At 42.0% G+C, this 18087-nt stretch overlaps 1 protein-coding gene across 1 annotated transcript in view; it reads right to left on the reverse strand.

Annotated features, from left to right (window-relative positions):
* The window catches only part of STAT4 (signal transducer and activator of transcription 4), an 836765-nt gene that overhangs the window by 791403 nt on the left and 27275 nt on the right, over positions 1-18087 (reverse strand). Inside the window, exon 2 of the mRNA XM_086955386.1 lies at positions 407-537. Within this exon, the coding sequence (XP_086811512.1) occupies positions 407-534 (128 nt within the window). The 5' untranslated portion in view covers positions 535-537. The remainder of the gene's footprint in view (positions 1-406; positions 538-18087) is intronic.

Consider the following 18087-nt stretch of genomic DNA (forward strand, 5'->3'; position numbering starts at 1 on the left):
TTGACAGGTGAGTCACGTTGTGACCTGGGATTTGGTCCACAAGACAAGACAAATTGTTATATTTCCAGTAAGCCTTTATGCTAGGTTCTTTAGCATGCATATGTGCAAATGACACCGCTTGATAGGATGAATAAAGGAGTTAAGCTCTACAACTGGGGGACTTTTTCAGTGGACTGAAAAACAAAAAAGGCTTCATCCTAGAGTCCTCACTACGTTAAAACAATCTGATAATTGGACTCATTCATGAAGATTCACATAAATAAGTACAACAAGCAGTTTGAATATAGCAGGGACCTGAGCTTTTTGCAGGGTCTATGCAGCAGAAGACATGTCAACTAATGCTCTTCAGCTGTTTGGACTGTGGTTGGTGTCTCATTAAAAGAAGAAGTTCAGAACTCCATCTTACCAGTCTTGTTTTTCTATCCATTCGGCAAGAAGGTCTCGAACATCCATGGGAAAGCTGTCATCATAAAACTGATCTACCTGCTCCAGAAACTTGGGGTCCAACTGTTGAACCTGACTCCATTGAGCCATATTCTAAAAAGACAAAGATAAAGCCACTGGTTAATTGATGACAAAATAATACTGCTCATCCCTTTACAGGATATTGCCTCTGAAGCTTATAATTAAAATGCCAGACAAGGTTTACCAATCAGACATAATTGGGCTACAAGTTCTCAAGCCAATAACAGGGTTATTAAAACTAAAGTTGTGACCACATTTTATGAACATGAATGTAAGTAAGTTGATTACTTTCCAGGCTATATGAATAGGACTATAAGTATATTGGTAGTTTTCTGACCAGGGTGCCCATAACCGCAGAAAAAATCTAAATAAGTGCCTTTGAAAATATTTGAAAATTAAGACAACGAAAATATACTTAGTACTTAAAAGTTTGATATCCAACATATTTTTAGGTGACAAGGAATCACTATGGTAGGTGCACACAACATTAGTCCAATTTCTTGATACAATAAGTGAAACACACCAAAAAAATACGTTTGCATTTCCTTTTCCGATTACATTATTCCCATAAACTGATGAAAATCATTTGCTAAGACTCCTCTGATTTGTCTTTTTTATAAAAAAAATCATCAAAAAAAAGCTAACTTTTGATTCTTTTGCCACATGGTTGGGTGGATTCCAACTGCATAAAAGGAATATTCTTGCCAGGTTTGCTGCATACTACTCTTCTTAAATTTCCCCTAGGGTTTTCCACCAAAGGAATAGTTTAGTGGCATTGTTTTATGTCATGATTTCCTGAAATTCAATAATTATGTTGCAGGAAATACACCGGGCAGACTTCACCAGAATTAAGGTCATACGAAGAGTGAACTGCCACAATAATACCTTCCAAGGCTTAGAAGTGGGCGTGGCAACAATTGAACAGGGAGAGCCAAACCAAGGGTCTGGCTCAGATCTTCGATCCAGTGCATGAGCCGAGGCCTAAAAATATTTGCTATGTAAATTATACAACAAACATCACATAAAATATTAGAAAGACTCAAAAAAGTACATTTCTTTAACATATGGAAGCTTTGACATTATTAGTGCTCATTAAAGCATTGCAGTGAGAAGTACTTATTAGAAGTGAAAGTTTTGTAAAACTGGTAGGCTGAGCTCACATATTTTAAAGTGCTTTCATGCACGATAATAAAGAAAAAAGCGTTTTGGTGAAATACATTATTTGCCTAAGATCATAAAATGTAAGCAGGAAGCTGAGATTTGTCCAAGTTTTCTGGTTTCATTATGGATAAACCAGCCAGGAAATGGGTATCTATTTGTCTTCCCTTAAGTTAAGGCTTAGTGCTTTTTTTGCAGTTTTTGAAGTATAGTGAAACTCGACCTGAAGATATTGGAGTACTTTACATGAGCTCCAGTTACATTAGGCCATATGCAATGTTTATAAGAAGGGGGTGATTTAGTGTATTGTTCAAAATGACAGGATGTTGATCCGATGCAGAGACTCGGACCTGGTTTTCCTTACCCATACTTGACCCTATCTTACCAGGCCATGGGGGGCCAAGGTCTAAGTTATGGAGAGGACAAAGCAGCAGAAATCCTTAGGACTCCTTCCATTTTAGGCATAGAGAGTGATGGTGCAACCGGAAGCCATTCGGTAGACTGGCAATCTCTATCTGACATGAAGAGAGAATGGGTTAAAATTACCCTACACGGTGCACTAAAAGCAGAATATTTCAGGGTGAACATTTCACCAAATGGGCTTATAGTCAAAAACGTCCCCAGGATTTTCTGGGAGGATGGGCAGTTTAAGGTGGAATGGCCACAAATCTCCTGGAAATACACCCGCGACCTACTGATCTTAATCGTGAATACAGCTAAGAGACTAGCAGATGAACTACTAGCTCGCATCCAAATTGCCGAAAGTGCCCTTAAAAGTACACATCCTGGCCTGAGCTTCAAATCTAAACTCTCTGAGTTGAATAACGAACTGGCAGAACATAAGGAATGCCTTATGAAACAGAAAGTTACCAAGTTACAAAAGGACATTAAGCGCTTTGACTAGGAGAAGGTATACCCTTACCTTGAAGCAAACTATGTCCCACCTGGCACAGGCTACCTGTCAGACTCTAGTGCTACATCCTCAAGGAGAGGCTCCACCAGCAATAGCGACTCGAGTGGAGAGAACTATAGACCAATCCAACAAAGGGGGAGAGGGGGGAGGCATGGTTACAACACGTACCCACAACCCCACTATCAAGGACCGCCTTTTTGGCAATATCCAATGTATCCACAGGCCCCACCCCATTTTGGACCTCAGTACCCACCGCAATTTGGACCCCAAAGCACAAGCCATCCTTTTTTAGGCATAGGTTGGGGCAGAGGGCGCGGGTGAAAAAGAGGCAACCAACAGGAGAAAAGAGTGCAGTGGGAGGAATCCCCAGCACGGGGGATGGATACCAGGAGCGGAACCAGCAAGAAATGAACTTAGTGGTCAATCTGTCAAAACGCCAGCTAAATGACATTGATGAAAAGGTTCTTCAAAAAGGACTTGGGTTCGTCCCCACACCCAAAATTGACAATTTCCAACATACTTGCGATTTACACCAATCCTTCCATAAGATACGTCTTAAAGCATTCTTTGAGGGCAAAACCCATGAATGAAACAATGAAAGGTTCAGGACTCCATAACCCATCCACCTTCACCCCACATAGTGGGATGTCCCCAAAGAAGTACTCACCTATGGACAAGCAGTACTCAAGGATGTGAAAGCCCTAACAGGAGTACATAATTCCAGTAACATCTCGAAACAGGAGATGAAAGCACTGGAATCCCTAGCCAATGACCCCTTCATTACAGTGAAACAAGTAAACAAAGGTGGTGCTACGGTCATTATGGCAACAACAGCTTATGAGAAAGAATGTCTCAGACAACTGGGCGACAGACATTACTACACCCCAATTGCTACTAACCCTACTGAACGCCTCCCTAGAAGGATCACAGGACTAGAGTCTGCAGAGTGCCAAGGGTGGTTAAGCAAGAAGGAAGCAGCCTTCCTTGTCAAAAAGGAGCCCAAGACCCCCTACTTCTATGTGCTCCCCAAGATCCACAAAGGGTTCTCACCAGTGCTGGGCCACCCAATAGTCTCAGGAATAGACTCGGTCCTAGAACCACTATCGCAATTTTGCAACCACTTTCTGCAACCACTAGTCAAACTTATCCCCTCATATATACAGGACACAACTGACGTTTTACATCTGCTGGATCAGTTCCATGACACTGATCAGATCAACTTCCTCATCACCCTAGATGTGGAGGCCCTCTATACCAACATCCCACAGAGGGCCACACTAGAGGTGATTGAGGAAGTACTGACCGCCACCTCTTGGGAGTCACCAACACCACCTGCATTCATAATGGAGTGTGCCACATTGGCCCTGACCGAAAACTTTTTTGAGTTAAAGGGACAACTTTACCATCAAACGTAAAGTACTTCGATGGGGAGTTCCTTTGCTTCCAGTGTGGCCTGCCTCTATATGGCAGCGTTCGAGGGCAAACACATTTTCCACAACTCCAATCCATACCATGCCATTATTAGATTATGGAAGCGCTTTATAGATGACATCCTGATTTTCTGGACAGGCAATAGTGAGTCATACAGCGAGTTCTTTCAATGGATTAATAACCTTGATCCATACCTTAACTTCACAATTACAGCATCTCCATCTCTAATAGCCTTCCTGGACCTAACGATCAAAATTGAGGGGCAAATCCTCACAACCACTATGTACAGGAAAAGTACTGACCGTAACAGCCTCCTACACTTTACTAGCCATCACCCCAAAGCATTTAGAGAAAACCTGCCCTTTGGGCAGTTTTTAAGGGTGAGGAGGAATTGTAGTAATATTGAGGAATACAAATCTGAGTCTGCAACCCTAGCTAGAAATCTTACCGCTAGAGATTCCCTTCACAAAAGTGTCTCACTCGACTGAAAACGAGCTTGGAACAACCACAGAGAAAGCCTCCTGGAGCACAAGGCACGTGGACCAAACAAAACTGAATTGATGACATGTGTAACCACCTTCAGACCAGCCTCTAACAAACTGAAGAAGGTACTGATGAGACACTGGCACATCCTGAATACAGGAGTTCTGAGCTTTGAACAACCGCGGTTTGCTTTCGAACGCTCAAAGAATATTAAGGATATTCTTATCCAAACCAGACCAAAGACAAAGACTGTGGCCCACCAAACAACCTGGTGGCAACTACCCGCGGTCAAAGGACACTACCCTTGCGGCACATGCAGCATGTGTGCATTCACCACCGTACAGAAAACTGTCACGCTGAACAATTCATTCATCTGGGAAATGAGAGGACACACCAACTGCAATACTACTAATGCATCTATCTCCTGACATGCCTATGTGGCCTCCACTATGTGGGGATGACAACCTGCCCAATCAAGATACGGCTCTCAGAGCATCGCAGCAACTTTCACTGCAAGAAAAGCAATACAAAAATGTGTACTCACTACCTTGAGAAAAACATTCACCTGATTCCGTGAAAAGGCTTGTTCTTCAAGTCAACCCCAGAACATCTAAACAGAACCTTTTTACTAAAGAGCAAACCACTGTCTGTGGATAAGCGGATACACCGCTTATCCACAGACAGTGCTGGCCTTAATGAGGAGATACCGTGGAGTACAATCAAGTCCTAATATACACTCTATGTGACTTCTTGCATCTCTACAACCACAGCCCGGTACTCCATGTGGAGACACCACCACACACAAGAAATTTACTTAGGACACTTTGGGCAGCTATAGTCCATAAGACCTAAGTGGAATAATGTTAGTCCACCACCTACCAATGCACAACACCTACTTGCACGACTAGACCAGCCCCCATCACATGGCGAATCAGCACTTTTGTTAAATTGCTGTTTATAGATCATGACTTTGATGGCACGATACAAGTCATCCTACATAGGCTGGTATAAAGATCTACCCCATTGTTTATAGGAAGGACCTTCAGACAAAACAGTGCCCCGGTCACGTGACACTCACGTCCCTTCTCATAATCATGGCCGCCCAGCAAACCAGTATCGCCCGGACTCGGCGGCGTGGGCGGGTCAGATAGCACCACACAAGGCGTTAAACGTGAGTAAAAACAACAAACTAGGAATGGGTGTTTGACGATTATGCACTGTCAGGGAGCAACCTTTGACTCGAACTTGATATCCCCACTCCACCTAATTCAGGAGATATCTTTGTTTAACCATACTTCAGGCACTGACGAGAGAAAGTGAGAGGGGGATCCGCTTAGACTACCGTGTCGCACGGTTCACTTAGCGTACAGAAAAAACACACACAGATACATTAATGCAGACGCTGGTTTGCAAGTTAAACGGAAAACACGGATATAACGTTAGCCTGCACCATTTCTGATAACAAGCGCAGGGTTCTTCCAAAATTGCTCGAACCCATTGCTCACCAGGCACTGCACACGGCAAACTTGCTGGTGGCCGTAACTCTTGACGCATTGATGACATAGCACTAAACAGATTAACGCGTAAAACACAATGAGATTCAGTTTTTTTAACCGCACCAGAGCCCCAAACATAGGCACTGCTGTAGTATGCAACTGTAGGAAAAGGCAACCCAATGCCCTTAACACCACATATACAGGGCACAGAGCACGTGCAGTCTCACCATTTTGCAACACCTTCCTTGATCAGTTTCCTAAATCACCACTTCTTAAGGCTCCGAAGATTACATGAAACCTGCAAACATTTGTTTTTTCTTTTAGTTCAGTAAGATTTTATTGAATTTTGACAACGGAGAAAACACTGAAGTACATACAAAAAACTGATAAAGTAATTCATTAAATTACATGGAAGCGAGTAAGAACAATCATAAATAAGTAGACACAAATATATTACATCGCAGAGTATTATCGTCAATCAAAGGATAACTAAATAAACGGGAGGGAAGGAAGGAAGGGGAGGGAAGAAGGGAAAAGGGAAATATACATTTCATAGCATAATAACTTAGATAAATAGAGTTACCAATAAGATGTTACAAAACAGTATGGTAATCAATAAATAAAAAATTAACATTGCAAAAACAGGAATCATAACTGTACATATGGATCTATAGGAGACCAAAAGGATTGAAAATGCGAAGAATTATGATGAACACCTTGTAAAGATAATTGAGCACCTCTTCTTGTAAAGATAATCCAAGACCACCAAGCATGAACTGAAAGAGAAGTAGCATCCTTCCAACAAAAAGTGATTGATTTTAACGCAGCCGAAACCAAAAAATTCAATAACTTTGCTTCAGCATCTTCAAGAGGATCACTCAAAACAACTGATTTACATATAATCAAATTATAGGAGAGCAAATCAGAAAGAGGCAAAATGTTCAATATCACATTCCACACTTCAGACCAAAATTTCATATTAATAGGACAATCAAATAACATGTGACGTAAAGAACCAGGATGTAAATTACAATGCCAACATAGGTTTGATGGTAATAATTTAGCTTTAAATAAACGTAATGGAGTCCATAAAGAATTAAACAAAATATAAGCATTAGTTGGATAAATTGACACTGGTAAACATCCAGAAATACCATTAGTCCAAATTAATGACCATGAATCAGTTGATAGAGACAAGGAGAGCTCAGTATTCCAAAAAGTGGAAATTGTATCAACATTGGAGCCTAATGAGAAGGTAAGTTTCTTATAAAATACAGAAACTGCTTTAGAAGATAAAGAAACAGTATTGACATAAATTAAAAAATCAGCTGAGACTAAAGATGGGATACCATTTGGGAAGGAATTTAAAATGGAATTACATAGAAATTGATATTTTAACAAATCTGACAATGGTAAATTGAATTTTAATTGGAGTTGAGTAAATGGAATAAGTGCATCATCTAAGAAAACATCCTTAAGATAGAAAATACCCTTAGCAATCCAAGAAGACCAAAAAGAGTCATTTCTATTTAATTTTATTAAGGCGCTGTGCCATAAGGACAAATGCACCGTAGAAAGTAAAGGGAATGCAAAATTGGAGTCTAAATCAATAAAAATTAATCTTGATGTTTTGATTATAGACGAGGAATGTATAATCTTAGAGGTAGCAGACATAGTTAACAAGGAAAGTAAAGGAAAAGGTTTTACAAGGGAAGTCTCAATATGAAACCAGATAGGAGGACTAACAACAGGTGAAATATTAAGGACTAACAACAGGTGAAATATTAAACCATAACGAGCTCTGTTTTAGGACAAATGCCTTATGATATAGATAGAAATCAGGTAGGGCAAAACCAACTTGGCATTTAGGAATCTTTAATTTTTTATAGGCAATACGGGGAGGTTTATTATTCCATAGAAATTTAGATAATAGTTTGTCAATATCTTTATAAAATTTGAGTGGAAATTGAGTTGGTATCATAGCAAGAGAATAAAATATTTTTGGGGCAATAGTCATTTTAATAGACTCCATTCTTCCCCACCAGGAAAGATGAAGGGAAGACCATTTGGAAGTTTTTTGTTTAATATAATCAAGAATGAATTCACAATTTAATTTCAAGGTAGCATGTAGGGATGATGAAAATAATATCCCAAGGTATTTCAACTTACTCTTTTGCCAAACAATATCCGGTAAAGGTAACATATCAGAAGTACATAGCATATTTAACGGAAAAAAATCAGTTTTACTAATATTTAATTTATATCCTGATACAACTGAATATTTAGAAATAATATCAAGCAAAAATGGAACAGATGATGCAGGATTACTAATAAATAATAACACATCATCAGCATATGCCAAAGTTTTAACAGTAACATCTTTGATAGTGATACCTTGAATGCTTTCACGTTTACAAATGAAATTAAGAAATGGTTCAATTCCCAATAAAAATAAAAGAGTTCCTCTAAAAAGGGAAAATTGGTTAGAAATCTGGCCATTAATAAACAATCGAGCAGTGGGAGCATAGTATAAAGCAGAAATCATACGAATAAAAGATGGTCCAAAATTAAAAGATAATAAAGTTTTAAATAAAAACTGCCAATGGATTTTATCAAAAGCTTTTTCTGCATCTAATGCCATAACACCAGCAGGGACAAGGAGTGTGGAGCTTTGTTCAATAATATGTAATAATGTTCTCCTATTGTTAGCAGAATATCTATTTTTCATAAAACCAGATTGGTCAGGGTGGATGATAGAATGAAGGACAGGAGCTAACTTAGAGGCAATAATTTTAGCATATAATTTACGATCCTGGTTAATCAAAGAAATGGGACGATAATTAGCAACAAGGGTAGGGTCTTTATCAGGTTTTGGAAGTACAACAATTAATGCTTCTGAAAAAGAGCCCGCAATGGTACCTGATGATGAAAAATGAGAAAAAAGTTGGTACAAATAAGGTAAAAGATGATTTTGAAATTCTTTATAGAATTCGGCAGGGATGCCATCAGGACCAGGGAATTTATTTTTTAGAAGCGATTTAATGGCAGTTAGGATTTCATCATTAGTAATAGGCAAATCTAACCCAAGTTTATCAGAGGAAGAAATATGAGGTCAATCAGAATGTTTTAAAAAAGCATCAATTATAGACTCATCACAAAAATCTGGTTTATTATATAATGTGGAATAAAATGTTTAAAATTCTTGAACAATATCATTATGGGAAAGTGCAATTTTACCCTGAGGACCTTGAATGGAGGTAATCTGCGTTTTATCCCTTTTAATACGTAAATAATTAGCAAGAAGCTTACCAGACCTATTGGTGTTAAAGCGAAATCTAGCATTGGACTTAGAAAGCTGGACCCCAGCCCTCGTACTAAAAATAGCATTAAATTCATATCTTAGTTTTTGTAGTTTAAGTTTATATTGAGGATCGCTAGACGTGATAAATAAACGTTCAAAATGAGCTATTTGTTTCTCTAAAGATTTGATATTAGAATTAAATTTCTTATTTTCATGTGCCATAATAGAAATTGTAGTACCTCTGATATAGGCTTTAAATGCATCCCATCGATTAGTAACAGAGGTAGAGTCTTCCGGATTGAATGTAAAATAATCCTGAATCGCTTGCAACAATTTGGGTTTATGAGTGTCATTAAGGACAATGTCAGTATTCATACACCATCTGGATTGTTTAGCAAAGGAAGACGAAACATTTAAAACAAAAGAAATCATTGCATGGTCGGATATGTCAATAATACCAATGGTAGGATTATTTGCAAAATGAATGAGAGAGGGGGAAAGTAAAAAATAGTCAATTCTGGAATGGGAATTATGAGGATTGGGGAAAAAGGAAAATTCCTTACCAGTGGGATAGTGCAATCTCCAAATATCAGCTAACTTGGTGGTATGAAGAAAAGCCTTAAAGGCTTGAAAAATCTTGGACGGTCTAAAGATAGATAATCTATCTAGCAAGGGATCTGCAAAAACATTGAAATCTCCCCCAAAAATCAAGGGAACTTTCCCCAACTTTAGAACTTCAGTCGTAACAGTAGCCCAAAAAACAGGGCCATCCGCTGTAGGGCCATACACATTAAACAAAAAGAAAATAGAGTCATTAATTTTGATTTTGACTATAATATATCTGCGTTCAGAATCTGAAACCTTATTTAAAATTTGACAATGTAATCTTTTGGCAAAGAAAATAGCGACCCCATTCTTTTTACCTTTAGCAGGTGAGGAGACAATAGAATCTACCCATTTTTTGTTCATATATTGTAAAACTTATCTTCAACGTGTGTCTCTTGGACAAAACAAATATCAGCTTTACGACTACCTAAATAATCTAAAATTTTCGTACGTTTTATTGGGTGTCTTAAACCTTTTACATTAGGAGAAACAACTTTAATATTATGAATATTAGCCATTAAGATTTAAGAGAAAGGAAAGAAAGAAATGAGAACAAGAAGAAGGAAGAAAAAGACAGGTTAAAAGAGTAACTCTATACGGAAAATAGGAAAGGGAGAAACATAAAAGAGAGAGTAAGGCACAAACAAGCAACAGGAATAAAGACAAGGAAACGCACACCCGTTCCTCAAGCATGGCCAATTACCGTTGGAGCCCATGAATAAATTTATGCATAAATGTGCCACATGAAGTCAACGAAATCCATTCAGGAATTAGGATCTTGTGTATCCATGGATGGAGGAGCTTGTTGTTCAAGGAACAGTCGAAGATCTTCTGGGCGCTGAAAAGATTTGGAGACATTGTCTTTCCAGACACGCATTGTTGAAGGATCAAATAGTCCATATTTGAAACCAAGGCTCCTTAGCTGTGGACGAAGGGAAGATAATTCTTTACGAATAGCCACAGTTTCTTTAGCAAAATCTTGATGGATGAAGATTTTGGTTCCATTCACCAACAATGACGGAATTTCTCTCACAGCTTTTCGAATGAGAACCAAATGATGATGACGCAGCACCTTAAATATCATTTGCCTTGGCTTTGTATGACGAGGATTCCGGTGTGACGGGACTCTATGGGCTTTGTCAATCTCAATTTTTTCTGTGAATTTAATATTCAAAAGACCAGGCAGAAGAGATTCAAGATAGAGCCGACAATTTGTCCCTTCAACTTCTTCAGGCAAATTAAAAATGCGAAAATTATATTGCCTATTGCGATTTTCCATGTCCAGCAGTTGAGTATGCATTGGAACAATTTTGTCCATTAAAGGTGTAAAAGCCTCCAACTTGTTTTTGTTATCTTGAATTTTAATGACATTATCTGAAACCTTCATCGAAATAGAAGCCATATCTTTACGAACATTTTTGACTTCTGAGGCAATGTTGTCAGTATTCAGACGTAAGGCTTTAATTTCCTCCAAAATTAGTGCAAGAGAAGGTTCTGAGGATTCCACCATCTTAGATTTGGTTGGAGAAGGAGAAACCTGCTGCTTCCTTTTATTAGTGGTTGAATTTTTAGAATTCATTTTGAGGTGAAAAAATATTCACTAATACGTAGAATAAATATAATGAGGAAAAACAACCTCAAAATGTGAGAAAAATGTTGTAAATAAAGACAAAAACGTCAAAAAACGCTGTAAAACCACAGGTGCAGCAGCTAAACAGGACAGTAGGCGTGGCTAGGCCAAAGCCAGGCTCTGTCATAAGTATTACTCCGCCCCCAGGCACTCAAATCCGGCAATACCTGGAGGTGCAGCTGGGAGCAGGAACCATGGAAGCTGGAGAAACACTACCACCGTAAAAATTCCTCATAAAAGGACTCCACAGGTAAGAAGTCGCATCAGGAGGCAAGCGCCGGTATTTTCGCCGACTTTGTGACAGGAATTCGTCGTTAAAATAATGTTATAGGCTGTGAGGTTCACGGAGCTCCGGTGGCGGCGGCCATCTTGGTTGGCGCGCTCACGCGTCTCTACATTTGTTTTTTCTAACCCATGTTCCATTCCCTTTTATTGATTGCAACCATCCCTCCATGTATAGCCCAACATACATGGAAGTGAAAGCCTGATGTGTTGACCGCCGGGCACTGTTGATGCCTGGATACTTGTCACAATTAGATGAGTCCTATACGATTTTTGTGTTACCACGATTAATATTCCACAGGGTCATGCAAAACACCATAGCTCACTGTGGGTATCTAAACACCATGTTTTTTTTATCAATTTTATTGTGTTCAAGCGCTAGTTGCGCATGCCACTGATTATTCTTAAATCGAGTTTGAAGTCACCACAGTCATTGTTTGAAATGGTTTATAAATGTTTATGCCTTTAATGTATGCATCCTTGTCTCTCCATTACAGGTAGATCCAGCTCATCACAGGTAAATTGACACATTAGACACCTCCCTTTTGTGTTTTTGATGAACCTTCTATATACAGATGAATAGAATTTTTCTAGTGTAGATAGTCCTTTTTTAGGTGTCGCGACCTATCGATGCGAGCAAGCGCATCGAGTGGATCGAGAATTCATGTCGGCAAAACACAAGTCAAACCAAGGGCTTTCAGCCCCACGGTTTTCTTGCAAACCGCGTGTACATGCACGCGCATCGCCAAGCCCAGCCTCTCGCATTCACAGGCTCTCCCGCCCCCATCCGGCATCAGGCACTCCTCCCACACCTCACGGACATCTGCATGCAAGCCCAGCCTCTCGCATTCCCAGGCTCTCCCGCCCCCATCCGGCATCAGGCTTCTCCTCCCCTAGCAGCACTCCTCCCACACCAGCAACTCCCCCCTCCCACACCAGCACCTCCCCTCTCTCTCCCCGAAACACAGCCTTGCCCTAGCAGCACTCCTCCCACACCAGCACCTCCCCCCTCCCACACCAGCACCTCCCCTCTCTCTCCCTGCAAACACCTTTGCCAGCCCTTCTCAGATGCAGGGTCTCGGTTTCGTGATGTGGTTGTTCTACTTTTTCCAATTTCAACTGTCTCGGAGTTCACTTGTTTCTCAGACCATGGTATTATCTTGTTATTTGTATCACGTCCATCGCTAAAAATGGCCTTCAGCTGAAGGTGTGGCAGAGCCTATTCTTTTAAGAAGCAGAGATCCGTCACGTGTTTTTCTTTACGAGCCTTGGTGGCGTTCCCTCAGTAAACACACTGGGTTGGTTCGCCATTGCTGTGACGTCAGGGCTTCGAATAGTTGGGTTACATAAGGCGTAACGTGGATCGTAACGACGTACAGGCAGGCAACAACGCGCCAACAAAAGCGAGGAAGGCTTACAGGAAACATCCTCTGCAGCGGGGCTTATCTCGACTGGGACAGTAATTCAAAGTGAAATGTTATTACTGTTTTGGCTTCTTTATGCGCCAGCAGGCGGAAAAAAAGACAATGGGAAACACCCGAGCTGGCAGAGTCAGCACTCCATACTGTCAGAATCCACAGAAAGCACGTGCGCCCCACAAATAGGCCATCAGCTCCACCGCATGCCTTCAACCCTAGTTATATTTAATTAGCAGCAGCAGCATTTCTCCTGCGCCAGGCCACATCAAAGGCTCTGTGCCACTTTCACCCACACAGCAACACTTACAGACACGCAACGCCACTCACACCCACGCAAGCCCACTATCATCCACGCAACACCACACTCAGTCACGCAAAGCCACTCACACCCATGCAGTGCCACTTTCACACACACAGCACCACTTTCAGACACGCAACGCCACTCACACCCACGCAAGCCCACTATCACCCACACAATGCCACACTCACCCAAGCAACGCCACTCACCCAAGCAACACCACTCACTCACACACGCAACACAACTCACCCACGCAACGCCACTCATCCACGCAACCCCACTCATCCATGCAACGCCACTCATCCACGCAACACCACTCATCCACGCAACGCCACTCATCCACGCAACGCCACTCATCCACGCAACGCCACTTATCCACGCAACGCCACTCATCCACGCAACGCCACTCACACATGCCACGCCACTCACCCACGCCACGCCGCTCACCCACGCCACACCGCTCACCCACGCAACGCCGCTCACCCACGCAACGCCGCTCACACACACAACACCGCTCACACACGCAACGCCGCTCACACACGCAACGCCTCTCACACACGCAACGCCGCTCACACATGCAACACCACTCACACATGCAACGCCACTCACACACGCAACGCCACTCACACACGCAACGCCACTCACACATGCAACGCCACTCACACACGCAACGCCACTCACACACGCAACACCACTCACACACGCAACGCCACTCACACACATGCAACGCCACTCACCCACGCAACGCCACTCACCCACGCAACGCCACTCACACCCACGCAACGCCACTCACTCAAAGCCACTCACACACATGCAGTGCCACTTTCACCCACACTGTGCAGTGCACAATAGGTCTCGCAGTAGGAAAGTTGGAGCTATTGGTTTTGTAAATGACAAAGCCCTTTATGTTTTTAAAATGAAAACAAAAATAAAAGGCACTGTTATTTGCAATTGTAATAGCTCCAACTTTCCTACTGCGAGACCTATTGGCAACGCCAGTGCTTGTTTCTTATGGTCCTGAAGGATCGCAAGTTAATTGACACGAACGCGAGAAACATGTTGACCGTCATTATAATTTTTCACTGACTGACACATAAATAGGAGACATTATACTCCAATGAGTGCCCGTTATATTATTTTTAATTAGGGCAGGAGATCCCCAGAATAAACTCAATCTCAGGTACTCTCAGACCCATTTTAAACTCACTACCACATCTACACTCTTCTGGTCCCATACCCACACTTCATGATACGGCTGTTGGATAAAAGATCTCCGGTAAAGTGCCCCTCTTTGAGTTGTACAAGGAGAAGTGGTCCCAGTAGATACTTTCGAACAACAGAGTCAATGGCACATGTACATACATGAAAAATATACTTATACTCGGATTACGAGAGATGTTATTTAATCACACCCTCATTTCAACACATGTATACAAAGTTACTTCAATATTAAGTAAACAATTGTGCCCGGTAAAGAAGGAGAGGGTAGTGGAACGGGTACGTGATTGGTGAGGGATAGAGTAGTGTAAATGGTTCAAAAGGGTTGGTGTTGTCACACAATTCTTAGTTGACGTCCAACAATGCTTATAAATAGGCCATATAGATACTTATACAATTGCTAGCCATGCCTATATAATCAAACCACAGTATGAATAAGCTGTTGTTCTATGGGCTGGGTTCAAGAAGAAAGTTGACGTTTCGACCCCAGTTCAATGTAGGTACAGTTTGGGCCTTACGATGGGGTCTTCCTCAGGACTCAAAAGGAGGGGGGGTGTTAAGTGCAGAAGGGCACCTAGAGTAAAAAAGAGCTGAGTCAGAGCTACAATTAAAGTTATTACTGACAAACTGTGGGCTAAAAGAAGCTCACATAAATAATTACCAAAGGGGCGGAGGCCCAAAATGAAGGGCTGGCAAGCGGAAAATTCGGGCACATAGGCTCCGGAAGTGGGAGAGAGCGTTCTACCCGCACATGAAACGATAAGGTGCGGTAAGAGTGACAGATATGCCCAGTTAATGACATACGAGTAGGCACTCAAAGAGTACCAGCCTCCAGTGTTATCAGTAAACACTACTATACTTAAACTATGGAACAGCAGAATTACACTCCCATCATGGTCTGCAGTTTCCTTAAATACCTGGCCAAATAAATTGTTCTAAAATAACGTAGAGAGTATATATTATAAACTATATGGATAGGCCAAGATTGTAAATGGCGTTGACACGTTAAAACAGCATTCAAAATTACCTGCTAACTAATGGAAGGGCCTGTGAGTTGCACGAGTCTATAAAAAAATAAATAAACAGACTGCCAATCCGCTCACTGGGTATGGGAGTAACTCGAGATTAACGTGACGATAAATAAGACGATAAATAAGATACTCACAGCTCCTCGGCGGTCTCGTTAGTAAAATCAGGCTGCCTGTTGTCTTAGTCTGCAAAAGACACAAAAATGTGCCCCAAGAAACGTTTTAGGAAAAAAATCAGGTAGGCAAAAGACATAGTGGTGCAGGACGTTTTTGGAAGAGCCGAGTGATCAGCTTACCTCGAGGTCAGACGCCTCCCGTCTAAGTGAAAAGGAACCGGGACTCGGTGTAACACTCGGCTTTAAAGCGCAAGCATGTCTGCTTACGTACCCGCAGACGCTAGATGCTGCTGGCTACTTGCGGCTACGGCCCGGGCACCAGCCTCGACAGAGATGATAGAACTCTGTCAGGCGTCTGCGCTACTATGTAATTGACGGAAGGGGATGATCGAGGTCCCCACTGGGAATGGAATAGTTGAAAGTTACAATGAATGTGTTACGGAAGCAGATGCAACGGGACATTGTTAAGTGGCAGTTTCAAACCGCTTAAAGGACTGGCCATGGGCAAATCTTAGAAAAAATACGATATATATATCAGCCTGTAAAAAAGATCCATGCACTCTATGGGCTGTTTAAACACTCAGTATATAATAATGGACACATTCTGCAGTCAGCTAAGAGAATGCCTAGAAAGGTCACATTAATAAACTCCGAGGTTGTACATTACACGTAGGCACACATAGTCCATATTGTACCTATCTGGCTTAGAGGAGCAAAAGTATTTTTTACAGGTTAGGCAGGTTCAACATTGTATAGGGTTACACATGCGCCCACTGGGAGCATTCTCATTCAGTATGCTGGAGGAAAAATGTTAGGTGAATGTTAGGTGGTTAGGAAATGACAAGTTAAGTGAGGCAGGCCAGTTGGGTATAGCTGGCATCCTGCTCATTCAGTCCATTACTGATGGAATCTAAACATGTCATCCATTTGCTTTCTCTGAGGGTCAGGATTGATGCAATAGTTCCTCCTCTGGGGCCAAGATTCACTGTCTCCAAGACAGTCCATTCCAAGTCCCCTGGACCATGTCTGGTGTTCTTAAAATGTTTCACCAGGGGTGCACCCTGGACGTCACATCTTATCCTGCTGCAGTGTTGCAGGATACGTGCCTTGATTTTTTGATGCGTTTGGCCCACATAAATCAGGCCACAGGGCCAGGTAATGCAATAGATCACATTACTGGTGTTACAGTTAGTCAATGCCTTCAGGTCTATGTTGTTCTGCTTATATAGAAAACGCTTGGTCTGTTTAGTTATCATACAAGCCTTGCATAGGCTGCATTTAAAATGTCTAAATGTTGCAGGTAGATTCCAAAGGGAATGTAAGGTTGGTGGTTCTGGACTGTCCAAGAGTGAATGCACAACGTGGTCCCTTTTGTTTTTTGCTTTCTTAAACGAATGCATTGGTGGTATAGGTTGTTCAATATCTTCTGACATCAAACCCCAATGCTTGTTTATAATTTTTCTGATGGTACTGCTCTGAGTACAGTAGGTCGTTACACAGATCATTCTATGAAGGTGGTCGTTGGTCTTATCCTGTACAGTGAGTAGCACCTCAAGGGCACTGTACCAGGCCCTCTTCTGAGCCTTCTTAATCAGACGTTTGGGATATCCTCTTTCCAGGAGTCTGGTGCTCAGATCATCAGATTCTTTCACATAGTCATCCTTCTTACTGCAATTCCGGCGGATCCGAGGAAATTGCCCTACCGGTAGGTTGTCCCTCAGTCCGCGTGGATGATGACTATTGTATCGTAGAAGGGAATTTCGCTCTGCTGGTTTACGATACAGAGTGGTCAGTAGTTTGTTATCTTCATTGTAGATGGTAATTTCGAGGAAGTCAATGGATCTCTTGTCAGATGTCATTGTAAATTGAATCTCTTGGAAAGGGGCGACCACTCGGTCCCCCCGAACGTATGGTGGAGTACCCCGATCCCCCCGGGAAGCCATCTTGGGCGGGAGGCGAGTCTCGGCTGGTATGCCCAAAGCGGCGTAGCCGGGGCGCGCTTTTTCCCGCCCAAGAGTGGGTTGTCCTAGACACTGAAGCCGCCAGCCACGCCCCCGGAGGCGGGCGGAGGCGGGTTTACGCCCGCCCGAAGAAGGATAAAAGGAGCGACAAGCCAAGGAAGCATCCTCTTGTTCCTGTGCTCTGAAGCTGCAACTCCCCGCTGCACGTGAGCTCGAGACGGAACGAAGAGCCAATTTTGAGCGTTTTAATTCTTGTCTTTGTTCTTCCAGGAAATCAGCGTTG

Source organism: Lissotriton vulgaris, chromosome 2_1 (assembly GCF_964263255.1).
Source record: "Lissotriton vulgaris chromosome 2_1, aLisVul1.2, whole genome shotgun sequence".
In the NCBI taxonomy this organism is placed as follows: Eukaryota; Metazoa; Chordata; class Amphibia; order Caudata; family Salamandridae; genus Lissotriton; species Lissotriton vulgaris.